At 40.6% G+C, this 12,747-nt stretch overlaps 1 protein-coding gene across 4 annotated transcripts in view; it reads left to right on the forward strand.

Moving 5' to 3' along the window:
* LOC306856155 (rho GTPase-activating protein 26-like) overlaps positions 1–12,747 on the forward strand; it is an 89,806-nt gene that overhangs the window by 41,272 nt on the left and 35,787 nt on the right. For all 4 annotated transcript variants that reach the window (XM_079395201.1, XM_079395203.1, XM_079395204.1 and 1 more), the window contains exons 2-8: positions 932–1,027; positions 5,203–5,264; positions 6,125–6,196; positions 7,287–7,388; positions 8,062–8,172; positions 8,269–8,373; positions 10,141–10,270. In XM_079395201.1, the coding sequence (XP_079251327.1) occupies positions 932–1,027; positions 5,203–5,264; positions 6,125–6,196; positions 7,287–7,388; positions 8,062–8,172; positions 8,269–8,373; positions 10,141–10,270 (678 nt within the window). The remainder of the gene's footprint in view (positions 1–931; positions 1,028–5,202; positions 5,265–6,124; positions 6,197–7,286; positions 7,389–8,061; positions 8,173–8,268; positions 8,374–10,140; positions 10,271–12,747) is intronic.

A 12,747-nucleotide genomic window follows, 5' to 3' on the forward strand; every position in this document is an offset into this window, starting at 1 on the left:
ACATTTTCAAACTTTTAGTACAAGTCAAATAACTTTCAGCATACTTTCAATTGTTAATACAATACGCAAAATTACTAAATATCCTTTCCACTACATATAATGCATGTTTCATCTATATACATTTTTAGTTTTGGGACCACTTCTCACTATTAACTATGACATTTGCCTCAATAAACTCCTAATTTGCTGCTTATTAATAGTTAGTAATGCAGTTGTTAAGTTTAGTTATGGGGTAGGTAAAATATGGTCAAAATAAGACATTAATATGTACTTTATAAGTACCTAATAACAGACAATATGCTAGTAATATGCATAATAATAAGCAAAAAGTTAAAAGTGAGAATTGGTCCATAAACTAAAGTGGAAAAAAAAATCATGTTATTTCTTTCAAATTATTCAATTGCATCTCTTCCCATTCAGTTTATCTATCATTCAATGCAGCTGATCTAGAGTCTATAGAACTGGCTTGCAATTTCCAAATATAATGAATTCCTATTATAGTACAGCATATGCAATTTACCTCAATCAACAAAAAGTGCTACTGAGGTTGACATCCAGCTCGGCTCATTTTCATGCAAGTTTCTCATTTGTTTGTTATTCTGAAGAAGATTTTTTCCAAAGTTATGACAATCTAAAACTAAGGGGTCTGCCTTCGATTTATAATGTGATCTGACCAGCCAAATTCTCATTTCATGACAAACAGCATTTATTTTTAAGGACTTCTGGGCTCATTCTGTCTCTCCTCGGCCTTCTTTTTTGGACATTTTCCCCCTCACAGTCTCTTTTTCTCGTGTTGAAAGACCCAGACACTACAAATTTTCCAAAGTGCAGTGCATGTTCTTTTGCTTTCTGGCTTAAAACATTGTGGTTTTGTCACCTTGTGCTATTCTCCTCAGAGAAATTTTAACACATCTCGTCACATCTTTTACAGATTTGTCCACTGCGAAGAGAAAGTTTGCAGAATCGCTGAACGAGTTTAAATTCCAGTGCATTGGCGATGCAGAAACAGATGATGAGATATGCATTGGTGAGATCATAACATTGTTTCTTTTGAATGTTTGTTGTTCCTTAGTCAGTGTATTATGCAAGAAAAAAAAAATGTTCTCAAGATTATACTACAGTTTTAAACCCCAAAGCGTTATTCAGTGTATGCTGTCATACAAATGACATTCGTAGAAAGCATTTGAACTTTAAAGAAGTTTCATCATTGTTTCTCTGAAGTGCATCGATTGAGTACAAATTGATCCATGGCCATCTGATCCCACTCCAGGTCTTGCACAATATATTATTTACAAGCTTTTAACTCAAAAAGACAGGTTTTACTGAGCACCGTCCACACAACCGTTTCATTTAGCCCCATACTATGCCAAAATTAAACCAAGGTTTCAGCTCAACTTTTATATATATGCCATAATTCCTCTTGATGGTGTGGCATCAAAGGCTTAAGTGTTGGAACCTGTGGGAATTTTTGTGGCTTTCTGTAAGTCCTGGCACCTTACATGGAAACATGCTGAAATCCTGCTTGGCTGAATCTGAAGGAACATGTATTGACTTGCCTCTTTTCTGATCTCATCTTCAGTTGCAGCCTTGCAGTCCTTTAGTCTTACTTTCAGTTGTACATCTGGAAGGGTTCTTAGTATTGCATCCACTGTATGTCTGAGGTTGGGTATCTTGAGAGGTTTGATGACTTTGCTGCTTTAGTTATGATAGAAATACTAGTGCTGATCAGTGGAATCGCCATTACGTTTGCACAGATTTAGAGTATTTGCCTTTTCAAAACTGTTTGCTGTAGATATGCATGCCACAACATCAGTGTTATATAATAGCCTTAATATAGTTGGACTTTGCATAGCAGCACTCTAATACAACACTAAAGAAGTGCACTTAATTGTATTATAATTGTAAAATTGCACTTGCAGGTAATATAATATTAATGAAATAAGACTACTTAAAAATAGTACAGTGCCATGACTGTTTCTTAACACAGACTTAAAAAAAAGATACATTGTATTAATGTCAAAATAAAAATGTAACTTTAAAGTACATTTTAAATCATAGTTTTAATAATCATGTCATGTTTAAAGTACATTTGTTTAATGTGTAGACTTACATAATATAGCACATGTAAAGTACCTAATTATATTTTTAACTGTAGTGTGTTATATGCTATTACATTTCAAGTTGTAATATTAAATGCAACTTTTATATACAAATTTGTAATTGCAGATATATTCAGATACATGACATTATAGTTTACCATAAATGCTTGTCAGTACACTCAACGGTACACTTTAATTATATTTCAGACAGAATTAAAAAAATTAAACAAGCAGTCTTAATGTAATGGGGCGAACGAGACGAGAGACGTGCGGATCCATTTGCAAGCTTTATTATACAGAGATGTGATCAAAACACAGACGGGTTCAAAACACCAGCAAACAGGTATTGTCACACTCCTCTGGGAACAAGGGATTGAAGTAGCGAGGAGACGAGGAGTAAACTTCTCTGAAGGTTTTAGTAAAGACAAACGAAGGTACAAACACACGGAAACTCTGGGATGACATTTAACGAACACAGGACACTGGAAACACTGGGCTAATAAACACAGGATAATGAGGGACTAAACCTCCAGGGCGGCGCCTGTTCCGGGACCCACGGTCTCGGGCGGCCATGGCAGGTCAGGGGACTCAGGAGGCCATGGCGGAGCAGGAAGCTCGGGCAGCCATGGCAGATCCGGGGATTCGGGAGGCCATGGCGGATCCGCCTCCAAGGCCGCGGCCCCAGCCCCTGCCCCCGCCTGAGCCCCAGCCTCTACGGCTGGAGCCCTACTACCCCCCCAAAAAGTTGGGGCTCGATCGGGCACTTGAGGGCGCTCTGGAGGCGCGGTCACTTGAGGGTGCTCTGGAGGCGACGGCACTCTGGAGGCGAGGGCACTTGAGGGCGCTCTGGAGGCGTAGACACCTGGGGGCGCTCTGGAGGGCGCTGCCGAGGAGCGGGCTCTGGCTTGGAGGGAGCCGCGACAGGCAGGCTTGCCACATGAACCGTAGAGTTCCCCACAGATGGCAGGCTGGAGGGAGCCACGGACGGCGGGTTTGCTTTCCCCACGGACAGCGGGCTTGGGAGAGCTGCGGACGGTGGCGGGCTTGCTTTCCCCGAAGACGGCAGGCTTGAAGGAGCCGCGGACGACGGGCTTGCTTTCCCTGTGGATGGCGGGCTGATGGGAGAACGCCGAACCCACAAAAGTAAACGACTCCCCTTCTCCCCTTTTTGTTTTCTTCGTTTTCCCTCCCGTGGCTATGGAGGCAGCCGCTCTATTCATCGCCCTCGCCTGCCGAGATCTCCCCATGGTAGAGTATTCGCGGGAGTTTTGCAGGCTCGCCGCAACGACGGTCTTCGATGATACCACCATCCTCTCGCTGTTCTGGCACGGGGCCAACTACCATCGCCCCGTGGACCTCCCAGACACTACTGGACTAAGATGGAGGGAAGGGATCCTCCGGTGTCTGGAGAGTGTCCTGCCCCCAGCCAGAACCAGCTCGCCGTCGTCCGCGCCTCTCCCAAGCCCGCCGCCATCCGCGGGGGAAAGCAAGGCCGCCATCCGCAGGGAATTCTACACCGCCATCCGCGTTTCTCCCAAGCCCGCTGTCCACGGGGAATTCTACGCCGCAGTCCGCGGCTCTCCCAAGTGCGCTGTCCGCGGGGAAAGCAAGCCCGCCATCGTTCGCAGCTGTCACACTCCTCTGGGAGCAAAGGAATGAAGAAGTGAGGAGACGAGGAGTAAACTTCTGTGAAGGTTTTAATAAAGACAAACGAAGGTACAAACACACGGGAACTCTGGGATGACATTAAACGCAGAACACAGGACACTGGAAACACTGGGCTAATAAACACAGGATAACGAGGGACTAAACGAGGGACCTAATGCGACACACTTGGAAACTAATAAAGAACTAATTAAACACAGCTGGGACTAATAAAACTGAATGGGCACAGGAGCAGGAAACACCAAATGAGGGCACAAGAGGGAGGGAAACACAAGACATGGGGAACCAGGACTGACAGGTATGGCACAGACGAGAAACAAGAATAATCCAAACCAGGCGCGAGTCAGTTAACAGCGAACGTTATCCAGAGGGCTTGACAAGAGGGGCAATTGGGAAACATGAGCAATAGTCCAAGTGAAGCACAAACAGAGTCAAAATGGCGAGACAACGGTAGATCCAGGAAACACAGGCTAGAAAATCAGAAACACGTTCCGTATCGCAGCTAAAACTAGGAGATTAATAAACACAGAACAATACTGGAACTAAACAGAAACGCAGAATGGCTCGGTAAGGCAGCTAACACTAGGAGAGTGCTATACGCAGAACAATACTCAGCGATCTGTGAAAGGAAGTCCATGGTTTATCTAGGGTGTGTGATTGTGTGATAGTTCTCAGGTGTGAGCGTGTGATTAGTGAAATGGCTGCTGGGAAGTCCGGGGTAAATGTGAAACAGCCTGTGCAATGTGAGAGTCAATGTGATGGAGGAGTGACATCTGGTGGCGAGCGAATGGAAGTCCATGGACCTGATTCAGGACACTTAAGTTCAAATAATTGCACTTAATATATATTTAAACTATAATACATACTCATTAGATAACATGCAATTAAGTGCCTGAAACATTACATTTAGTCTGCATATTAGTATATTCTTTTAAGGTATATTATTTTTGTAGTAAGTGCTCTTTTTAAAAGTATGCTAAAGGAAAAATAAATTAATTAATAAAGTATGTTGCACAAGACCCAACGCTTTGACATATTTTTCCAAACACATCACAGTAGTTTTTTTACCTCACAGATTTTTTATTTTTTTTTAGTTGTAGGTGTTAAACACAGTCTTTGCAGAAGACGGTATTTGGCTGCTGTTGTTTTTGTAAGAGCGCTAAACACATGCAAGCTCTGTGTTGTCACCTTCTAATGGTTGTCACACAGACTTATGTATGTTAAACACAAACCTGATTGCACAATTTGCTGAGCTGTGCTATGGAAAGTGTTGCTCTTGGCTTGGTTTTGAAAAAACATTTCTTATTTGAATTCTCAGGCTATCCGTGATGAATTATAAAATGACAAATATCTGACTTCACTGCTTAAAGATGTAAATTAAGCTAATGTGGTCAAGATGCTGTGTGTCATCACCAGTCTTATTTCTTTTCTTTCCAAGCCAAATCACTACAGGAGTTTGCTGGAGTCTTACAGAACCTGGAAGATGAGAGGACACGAATGGTCAGCAGGTTTTTCATCATCACCACCATCAGTTTCATTATTACCATGCTTATAACTAATAGTTAAAAGGAATAGTTCACTAAAAATGAAACTTGCTCCCATGTCTTTCATTTCCTGGGTTAGACAGTATGATGACATACAGTTCATGTAATGTTTGGTCTTGGTGTATCGAGACTTGCTGCTGCTGCACATAAGAGATAGAGAATCTGCTATAGCATTTATACCTTAGTGCTATTGACAAAATCTGACACAAAGAAGAAAACTACCACCTACTCTGCAAACTGTAACAAGCGTTGTAGCTCATAGGTGTGATTTCACTTTGACACATGTCTGATGTAGACTCAACATAGGTGTCTACTGTATATGTTCAACAGCTACTCTCTAAAAAAATGCTGGGTTAAATACAACCCAGTGCTGGGTAAAATATGGACGAACCCAGCGATTGGTTTGTTTAGACCCAGTGGTTGGGTTACTGCCCAGAAGGTTGGGTTAAACATTTAACCCAACTATTGGTTGAAAACAAACCAGCATGTGTTCTGTCCAATATTTACCCAGCACTGGGTTGTATTTAACCCAGCATTTTTTAGAGTGATATAAAACATGGCCAAACCAGTCACACATTTCATTACTGTTTTGTCTTTTGTTTGTAACTCAAGTGTTAAACATGTGAAGCAGCTTTTATGAATAATCTTATCTTTTGGTTTGGATCGCATCCATCCATCCATCAAAAAAAAAAAAAAAATCCATGTGGCAAAGAATGGGGAGACACCTTAGGAGACAGACATTTCTCTTCTGGCTGAATGTGATTTTTAGATGTACTGTAGATGATAACAGGAACCCTATGACTTGTGTCTCCTCAGATTGAAAATGCCAATGATGTGTTGATTTCGCCACTGGAGCGTTTCAGGAAGGAACAGATTGGCGCTGCAAAGGTGAGCGCAGAAGCTCAAAATACTTTATGCTGTAATGGTATTCATAGCAGAAAGAGGCTTATTGATTTCAGTTATCAAGAAGCACCTTGTTCGAAGGCATATTTGTCAATTTAGATTAATATTACATAGTCAAAACCTGCAGATTCCATGTGTGCCAAGCCATCACAGATCCAAGTGCTGCTAAGACACTGCTGTAACGGTTTAAACAGCACTGCCATCTGTTGGTTATGATATGTAAAGACTCATTGTAATGATCATGATGAATACAAACAGATGCAATAAATCTGTTTAATTTGACATGTAGCAAAGGATTGTGCATGCCTCGTTCTCATTGGGGGTTTTTTGTTGTTGAAACAATGGTTCAGATTTATTGCCAACTTTACAGCTCATGCATGCCGCTTGCAGGCGTTTGATTCCCTAATGACAAATTCGACTCTCACACACCCAGTGGCTTTTGTCCATTATTGTGGATGTGCATCTGGTTATTAGACACTTACAGGTGTCTGGAGTTCAGAGGCCGAGGACCTTAAGAAAATTCAAACAGAAAAGAAAAGAATGAGCCATTATACAGTACACTTTGTAAAGTGAACATCATTTAAAAGTACTTATTACACAAATGGTGTACTTTAAAAGAATTTACGTAAGTGGATGTAATACATGTAATGTTTTCGGACACTTAATTGCATGTTATTTGCCATTAAAGTAAAATGTGTTATATTTTAAATCTATATTAAATGGAATTAGTTCAGCTTAAGATTTTATCACACCTGTATAAGTCATTTCATAATTATATATAGTATATTGTTTTTGGAAAATGGTTAAAATGTTGCTGGCGAATGTACTTACAAGCTTGTATGGTGATGGGATGAGAGCTTGAGCATCCACTCCAAACACACTACTTGAGAAAGTTCAATTGTATGTGTGTGAAACTACCCACTGTTACTGCTTAAAAAAATGTTAATTACTGTATTTACAATTTAAAATGAATAAAATGTATGCATAAAAAATGCACATCTCTACATTTCAGCTTCATTGTTTGTTCAGCTTTGTCATTTCAGTTTGAGTCAGAGTTTGCTTTTTTATCCCTCAGGAGGCCAAAAAGAAATATGATAAAGAGACAGAGAAGTACTGCACAGTGTTGGAGAAACACCTCAGTCTGTCTGCAAAGAAAAAGGAAGCACACCTTCATGAAGTATGTTCTGCTATTAAAGCTGTTTCACATGAGACGGAAATATATTTTTGCATGCGGTTGCACCTTAAGACTAGAAATCGTCTGGTTTGACTTCCTATGAAACAGTAAATTAGGGGCATATATATTGAAAGGCTTGACTTTATTTGTAATAGCAAAAGCATTTGACCCTTGAGCACAAAACCAGTCATATGTTACACAGGTATATTTATAGCAATAGCCAAAAATACATTGTTTGGGTCAAAATTATTGATTTTTCTTTAATGCCAAAAATCATTAGGATATTAAGTAAAGATCATGTTCCATGAGATATACATGTGCTACTGTAAATATATCAACACTTAATTTTTGATTAGTAATATGCATTGCTAAGATCTTCATCTGGACAATTTTAAAGGCGATTTTCTCAATATTTCGATTTTTTGCACCCTCAGATTCCAGATTTTAAAATAGTTGTATCTCAGCAAAATATTGTACGATCCTAACAAACTATACATCAATGGAAAGCTTATGTGATGTATAAATCTCAATTTCAAAAAATGTATTCTTATGACTGGTTTTGTGGTCTAGGGTCACATTTGGTTTGCCATTGTCGACATGAACTAAAGGCTACAAACCCTCAGTTTGATTTCATGGACATTTGTATGTTTTAATTTTTTTTATCATATCTTCCCAGGCGGATAACCAGGTGGACATTGTAAGGCAGCACTTCTATGAGGTCTCGCTGGAATATGTCTTCAAAGTGCAGGAAGTTCAGGAGAGGAAAATGTTTGAGTTCGTGGAGCCGGTAAAACATCATCACATTTTCATGTCATTCTTTTTATATTATATATTATTATTCAGTCTTTACTGATGGCTACTTTCCTCTTTTTTGTGTGTGTAGCTGCTGGCTTTTCTACAGGGTCTGTTTACATATTATCATCATGGGTATGAACTGGCCAAAGACTTCAGCCATTTCAAGACAGACCTCACAATCAGCATTCAAAATGTGAGTGTATTTCTTACAACAGACCCTCATAGATGCTAATGTTACAAATTAGGAAAGCAGAATTAGTAGTCTGTATGTATTTGTTTTGACTGTACTGTACTAAAGCATAAAAAAAATAATACATTTGCAGATATTGAGGAAACATGCCATGTTCACATAACGGTTTCTTTGAATAACAATGCTACAATCCTGCTTTGAAATGTGTGTTCTGTGTCAGAATGTCTGTTTTGTGTTGATCTGTGTGATTCCAGAGATCACAGACTCTACCAGACCTAAAAAGCCTCGACATACATCTAAAAAGCTCTATGACCAGAAGCATATTAAAACACAGATAAATCATAAGGCTCATTGCCTTCCATTGTGGATTGCGCTCGTTCCTGTGCATGCCAATCTGACAACCTTCATGAGTGTCGAGCCTGAGGCAGAGGGGACTGCCGTACCCATTTCAACCACTAGCTGTCAATATTACATACTGCACCTTTAAAACTTATTAACTTCATAAAACTTATTATTACACCTGTGTATATCCTCCTCTTTCAAATGGTATTCTTTAACTGACACTATATCAATCTTTCTTCTTCGCAAAAAATCCAGAAAACCTGTACATTTGTGAGGGCCATGTAGCCCATTAATATTACAACTCAGAATATTAAGGTCAGTCATAGGTATCAAACAGAATTACTGCATAATAAGACAAAATACAAGTTTGAAAATAAAACCAGTTGCGTCTACGATTAAACCACCCCCCACCCTCCCCCTTACCATTCAAAAAAACAAACACATTCCCATGAACTATGGCAGATCAAACCAAGAACAAACCTTGATCTGCCAGCACCCCTTAATATGGGCCGTGGCTGTCAACAAAACCCTGCACATTACTATAGCACCAACATTTGGCCCCATAGTCACATATTGACTAGGTAGTATTTCTATTTAATAAAGTAAAAAAAATAAAGAAAAGAGAGATACAGAATACAACTAAAACAAATAAAATATCATAATCAGTAAGTGATACTGTATGCACAATGAACTATGAATTAAGACGTGAACCTTAAAGTGAACAGTGAAAGATACAGTCACCTAACCATTTAGAGCATCTCCTCTCCGATTAAACAGCAAATGTCCAGCTGAAGCTCACTGAGAGTTGGTGGATGAAAGGGATCTGAGAAAAACTCGCTTCTTCTGGGGAGTGTAACATTTTAGGTTCACCTTGATTGAGAATGGCCTTCAGCGTTGCAGGATAAAGGAGACAATTCTGGATGCCAGCGTCTCTCATGGCGGCCCGCAGAATGAGCTCCCTGTCCGTGTACCGCAGCAGTTTAAAGATGAAAACCCGTGGTTTAGCACGATCTGAGGATAGCCTTGTGTCCACGCGATGCACTCGCTCCACTTCAAACTCAAAATCAGCAAAAAGAGGCCAAACGTATGGAACGTAGGTTCATGAGCATGTCACGTGACTCATCGTAATAAACCCTTTCAAAGCTAAATCACTACAGGAGTTTGCTGGATTTTGCTCAAACCCAGTCCCTGACTGGTGCAGTTAGTTTGCCAAAATGCATTGCAAATAACAACTGCCTTGAAACTAGTCAATTCACAATGAGCCAGGTGAATGGTCTGTTATATTTAAGGAGTGCAGTAGTTTCATGTAAGTATTTTGCATTTCAGACTTTTTTTGTTTTACATTGGCAGCTTTTCATGAGCATTCTCAAATCGTCCTATCTTTTGGAACATTCAACCTTTTTTTAAATTGTCTTTGTTTTATTTCAGACGCGGAACCGGTTCGAGAGCACTCGTTCAGAGGTGGAATGTTTGATGAAGAAGATGAAGGAAAACCCGCATGAACATAAGAGCATCAGTCCGAACACAATGGAGGGATACCTGTTTGTGCAAGAAAAACGTAAGTTGAAAAGTTTGTAGCTTTTCTCTGATTTCTAAGACACAACTGATCACACTGGCCCGTGGCCACTGTATAGGTTTTGTGATGATTTCTGTGTGTGTGTGTGTGTGGAGCATTGCGAGTGACTTCATTGATTGTCATTATTCTCCCTGCATTCTCAAATGACTTGTATATTTATATATATATGAATATTTTGCTATACACCTAAAAAGTATTTTATACTTATCACTGACTCAAAGTCAGCTATTTTATATCATGTATATTATGTATATAAGTATATCATCATACTGATTGTTTTTATATAATTTCACTATTCACAGTTGTCTGTGGCAACATTTTTGCAAAAAAAGATGCTTGCGTTGTTTCTTGTATGGTTTGCAGTAGTTTAAAAGTGAAATGTTCAGTGCATGAAAATAAAGCATGTTCAGTTTTCTCCAAATAGATACATGTGACTGTGCCAACATTAAATCACACTGGTTCATGCATGTATCATACCAGTTCATAAATGAAATGTTCAGTTGGCAGTGCTAAAAGGTTAATGCTCTATTACAGTACCTTTAAAAGTAACATGCTCCCATCACTAAATCCTACCCTAAACCAAAACGATGATGTGATGGTGTTAAAGAAAGAAAATGTGAGATAAAAATGCATTTGCTTCAGCAACCTTGCTATTTTACCATGTTTTTGGTAAAATAACTATGTTTCACGAGACTCATACCTGAGTGCTACACATTGCAAGTGCACTGGTGTACCAGGTGAGCTACCGAGCAAGTTTACTACAGCAGAAAATCCATACACAGAGAGCGGAATATGTAATGTCCATTAAAAAATGTATTGGTTTACAAATCATGCACAATGGTAAAGCTGTTTTAAGATGATAGCAAGGTGTTGTGCGAAGAAATGGCAAATGCAAATGAGTCTTCATTAACTGATTTTCTGGCCCTATAATCATAATTTAGTAATCTGGTAGTCTAAGATGGCGCCGCAGATGGCAGCTACAGTGCTTTGCTCTTCAGTGTTTTTCCTGTTTTTTGTTTCTCAAACACGATCAGTTTTACATCAGGCAGAACACACCACAAAATCTTTTACCGGATTTTGATTATTCGGACATCATATCACTCTGTCCCACAAGCAGCTTTAGGACTGTCTGATCACTGTTTGGTTAATCTCATACCGACCTACAGGCAGAAACTTAAATCTGCAAAACCTGTTTTAAGAACTGTTAAAAGATGGACTGATGAAACAGAGTGGAATTTACAAGCCTGTTTCTCTCTCACTGATTTGACTGTTTTTGAAGCTGCTGCCACCGATCTGGACGAGCTCACAGAGACTGTAACATCTTATATCAGTTTCTGTGAGGATATGTGCATTTCTCTGGAGAATCAACAACTGGCAGACGATCTAAATGAGTTCTACTGCAGGTTTGAAAAAACACCCCACACCCGCCCTGAACACCTCTCCACACAACCATTCACACCTCCAGCAACCCGCCTCTCCCCCACACCTACAATTCAGATTAGTGAAGATGACGTGCGGCAGGTCTTCAGAAAGAACAAAAGAAGGAAATCACCAGGCCCAGACGGTGTGTCACCAGCCTGCCTAAAATCTGTGCTGACCAGCTGGCCCCCATCTTCACACAGATCTTCAACAGATCACTGGAGCTGTGTGAAGTCCCCTCATGCTCCTAAAGGCTCCACCATCATCCCCGTCCCAAAGAAACCCATTACTGGACTTAATGACTACAGACCTGTGGCTCTAACGTCTGTGGCCATGAAATCATTTGAAAGACTGGTTTTGGCTTATCTGAAGGCCTCCTCTGGACCCCCTGCAGTATGCCTACAGACCAAACAGGTCTGTGGATGATGCAGTCAACATGGGACTTCACTTCATCCTGCAGCATCTGGACAGACCGAAGACTTATGTGAAGATCCTGTTCGTAGACTTCAGCTCCGCTTTTAACACCATCATCCCGGACACCCTTCAGAATAACTGACACAGCTCTCTGTCCCCACCTCCGTCTGTCAGTGGATCACCAGCTTCCTGACAGACAGGCAGCAGCTAGTGAGGCTGGGAAAATTCTCATACAGCACCCGCACCATCAGCACTGGAGCTCCTCAGGGCTGTGTTCTCTCCCCACTGCTCTTATCCCTCTACACCAGCAACTGCACATCTAAAGACTCCTCTGTCAAGCTCCTTAAGTTTGCAGACGACACCACACTGATCGGCCTCATCCAGGACGGTGACGAGTCTGCTTACAGACAGGAAGTTAAAGAGCTGACTGTCTGGTGCAGTCTTAACAACCTGGAGGTTAACATGCTCAAAACTGTGGAGATGATCGTGGACTTCAGGAGAAACCCCCCTGCTCTCCCCCCACTCACCATCATGAACAGCACTGTGACTGCAGTGGAGTCATTCAGATTCCTGGGAACCAGAATTTCTCAGAACCTGAAGTGGGACAATCACATTGAATCCATTGT

This window comes from Barbus barbus (genome assembly GCF_936440315.1).
Source record: "Barbus barbus genome assembly, chromosome: 36".
NCBI classification, from domain to species: domain Eukaryota; kingdom Metazoa; phylum Chordata; class Actinopteri; order Cypriniformes; family Cyprinidae; genus Barbus; species Barbus barbus.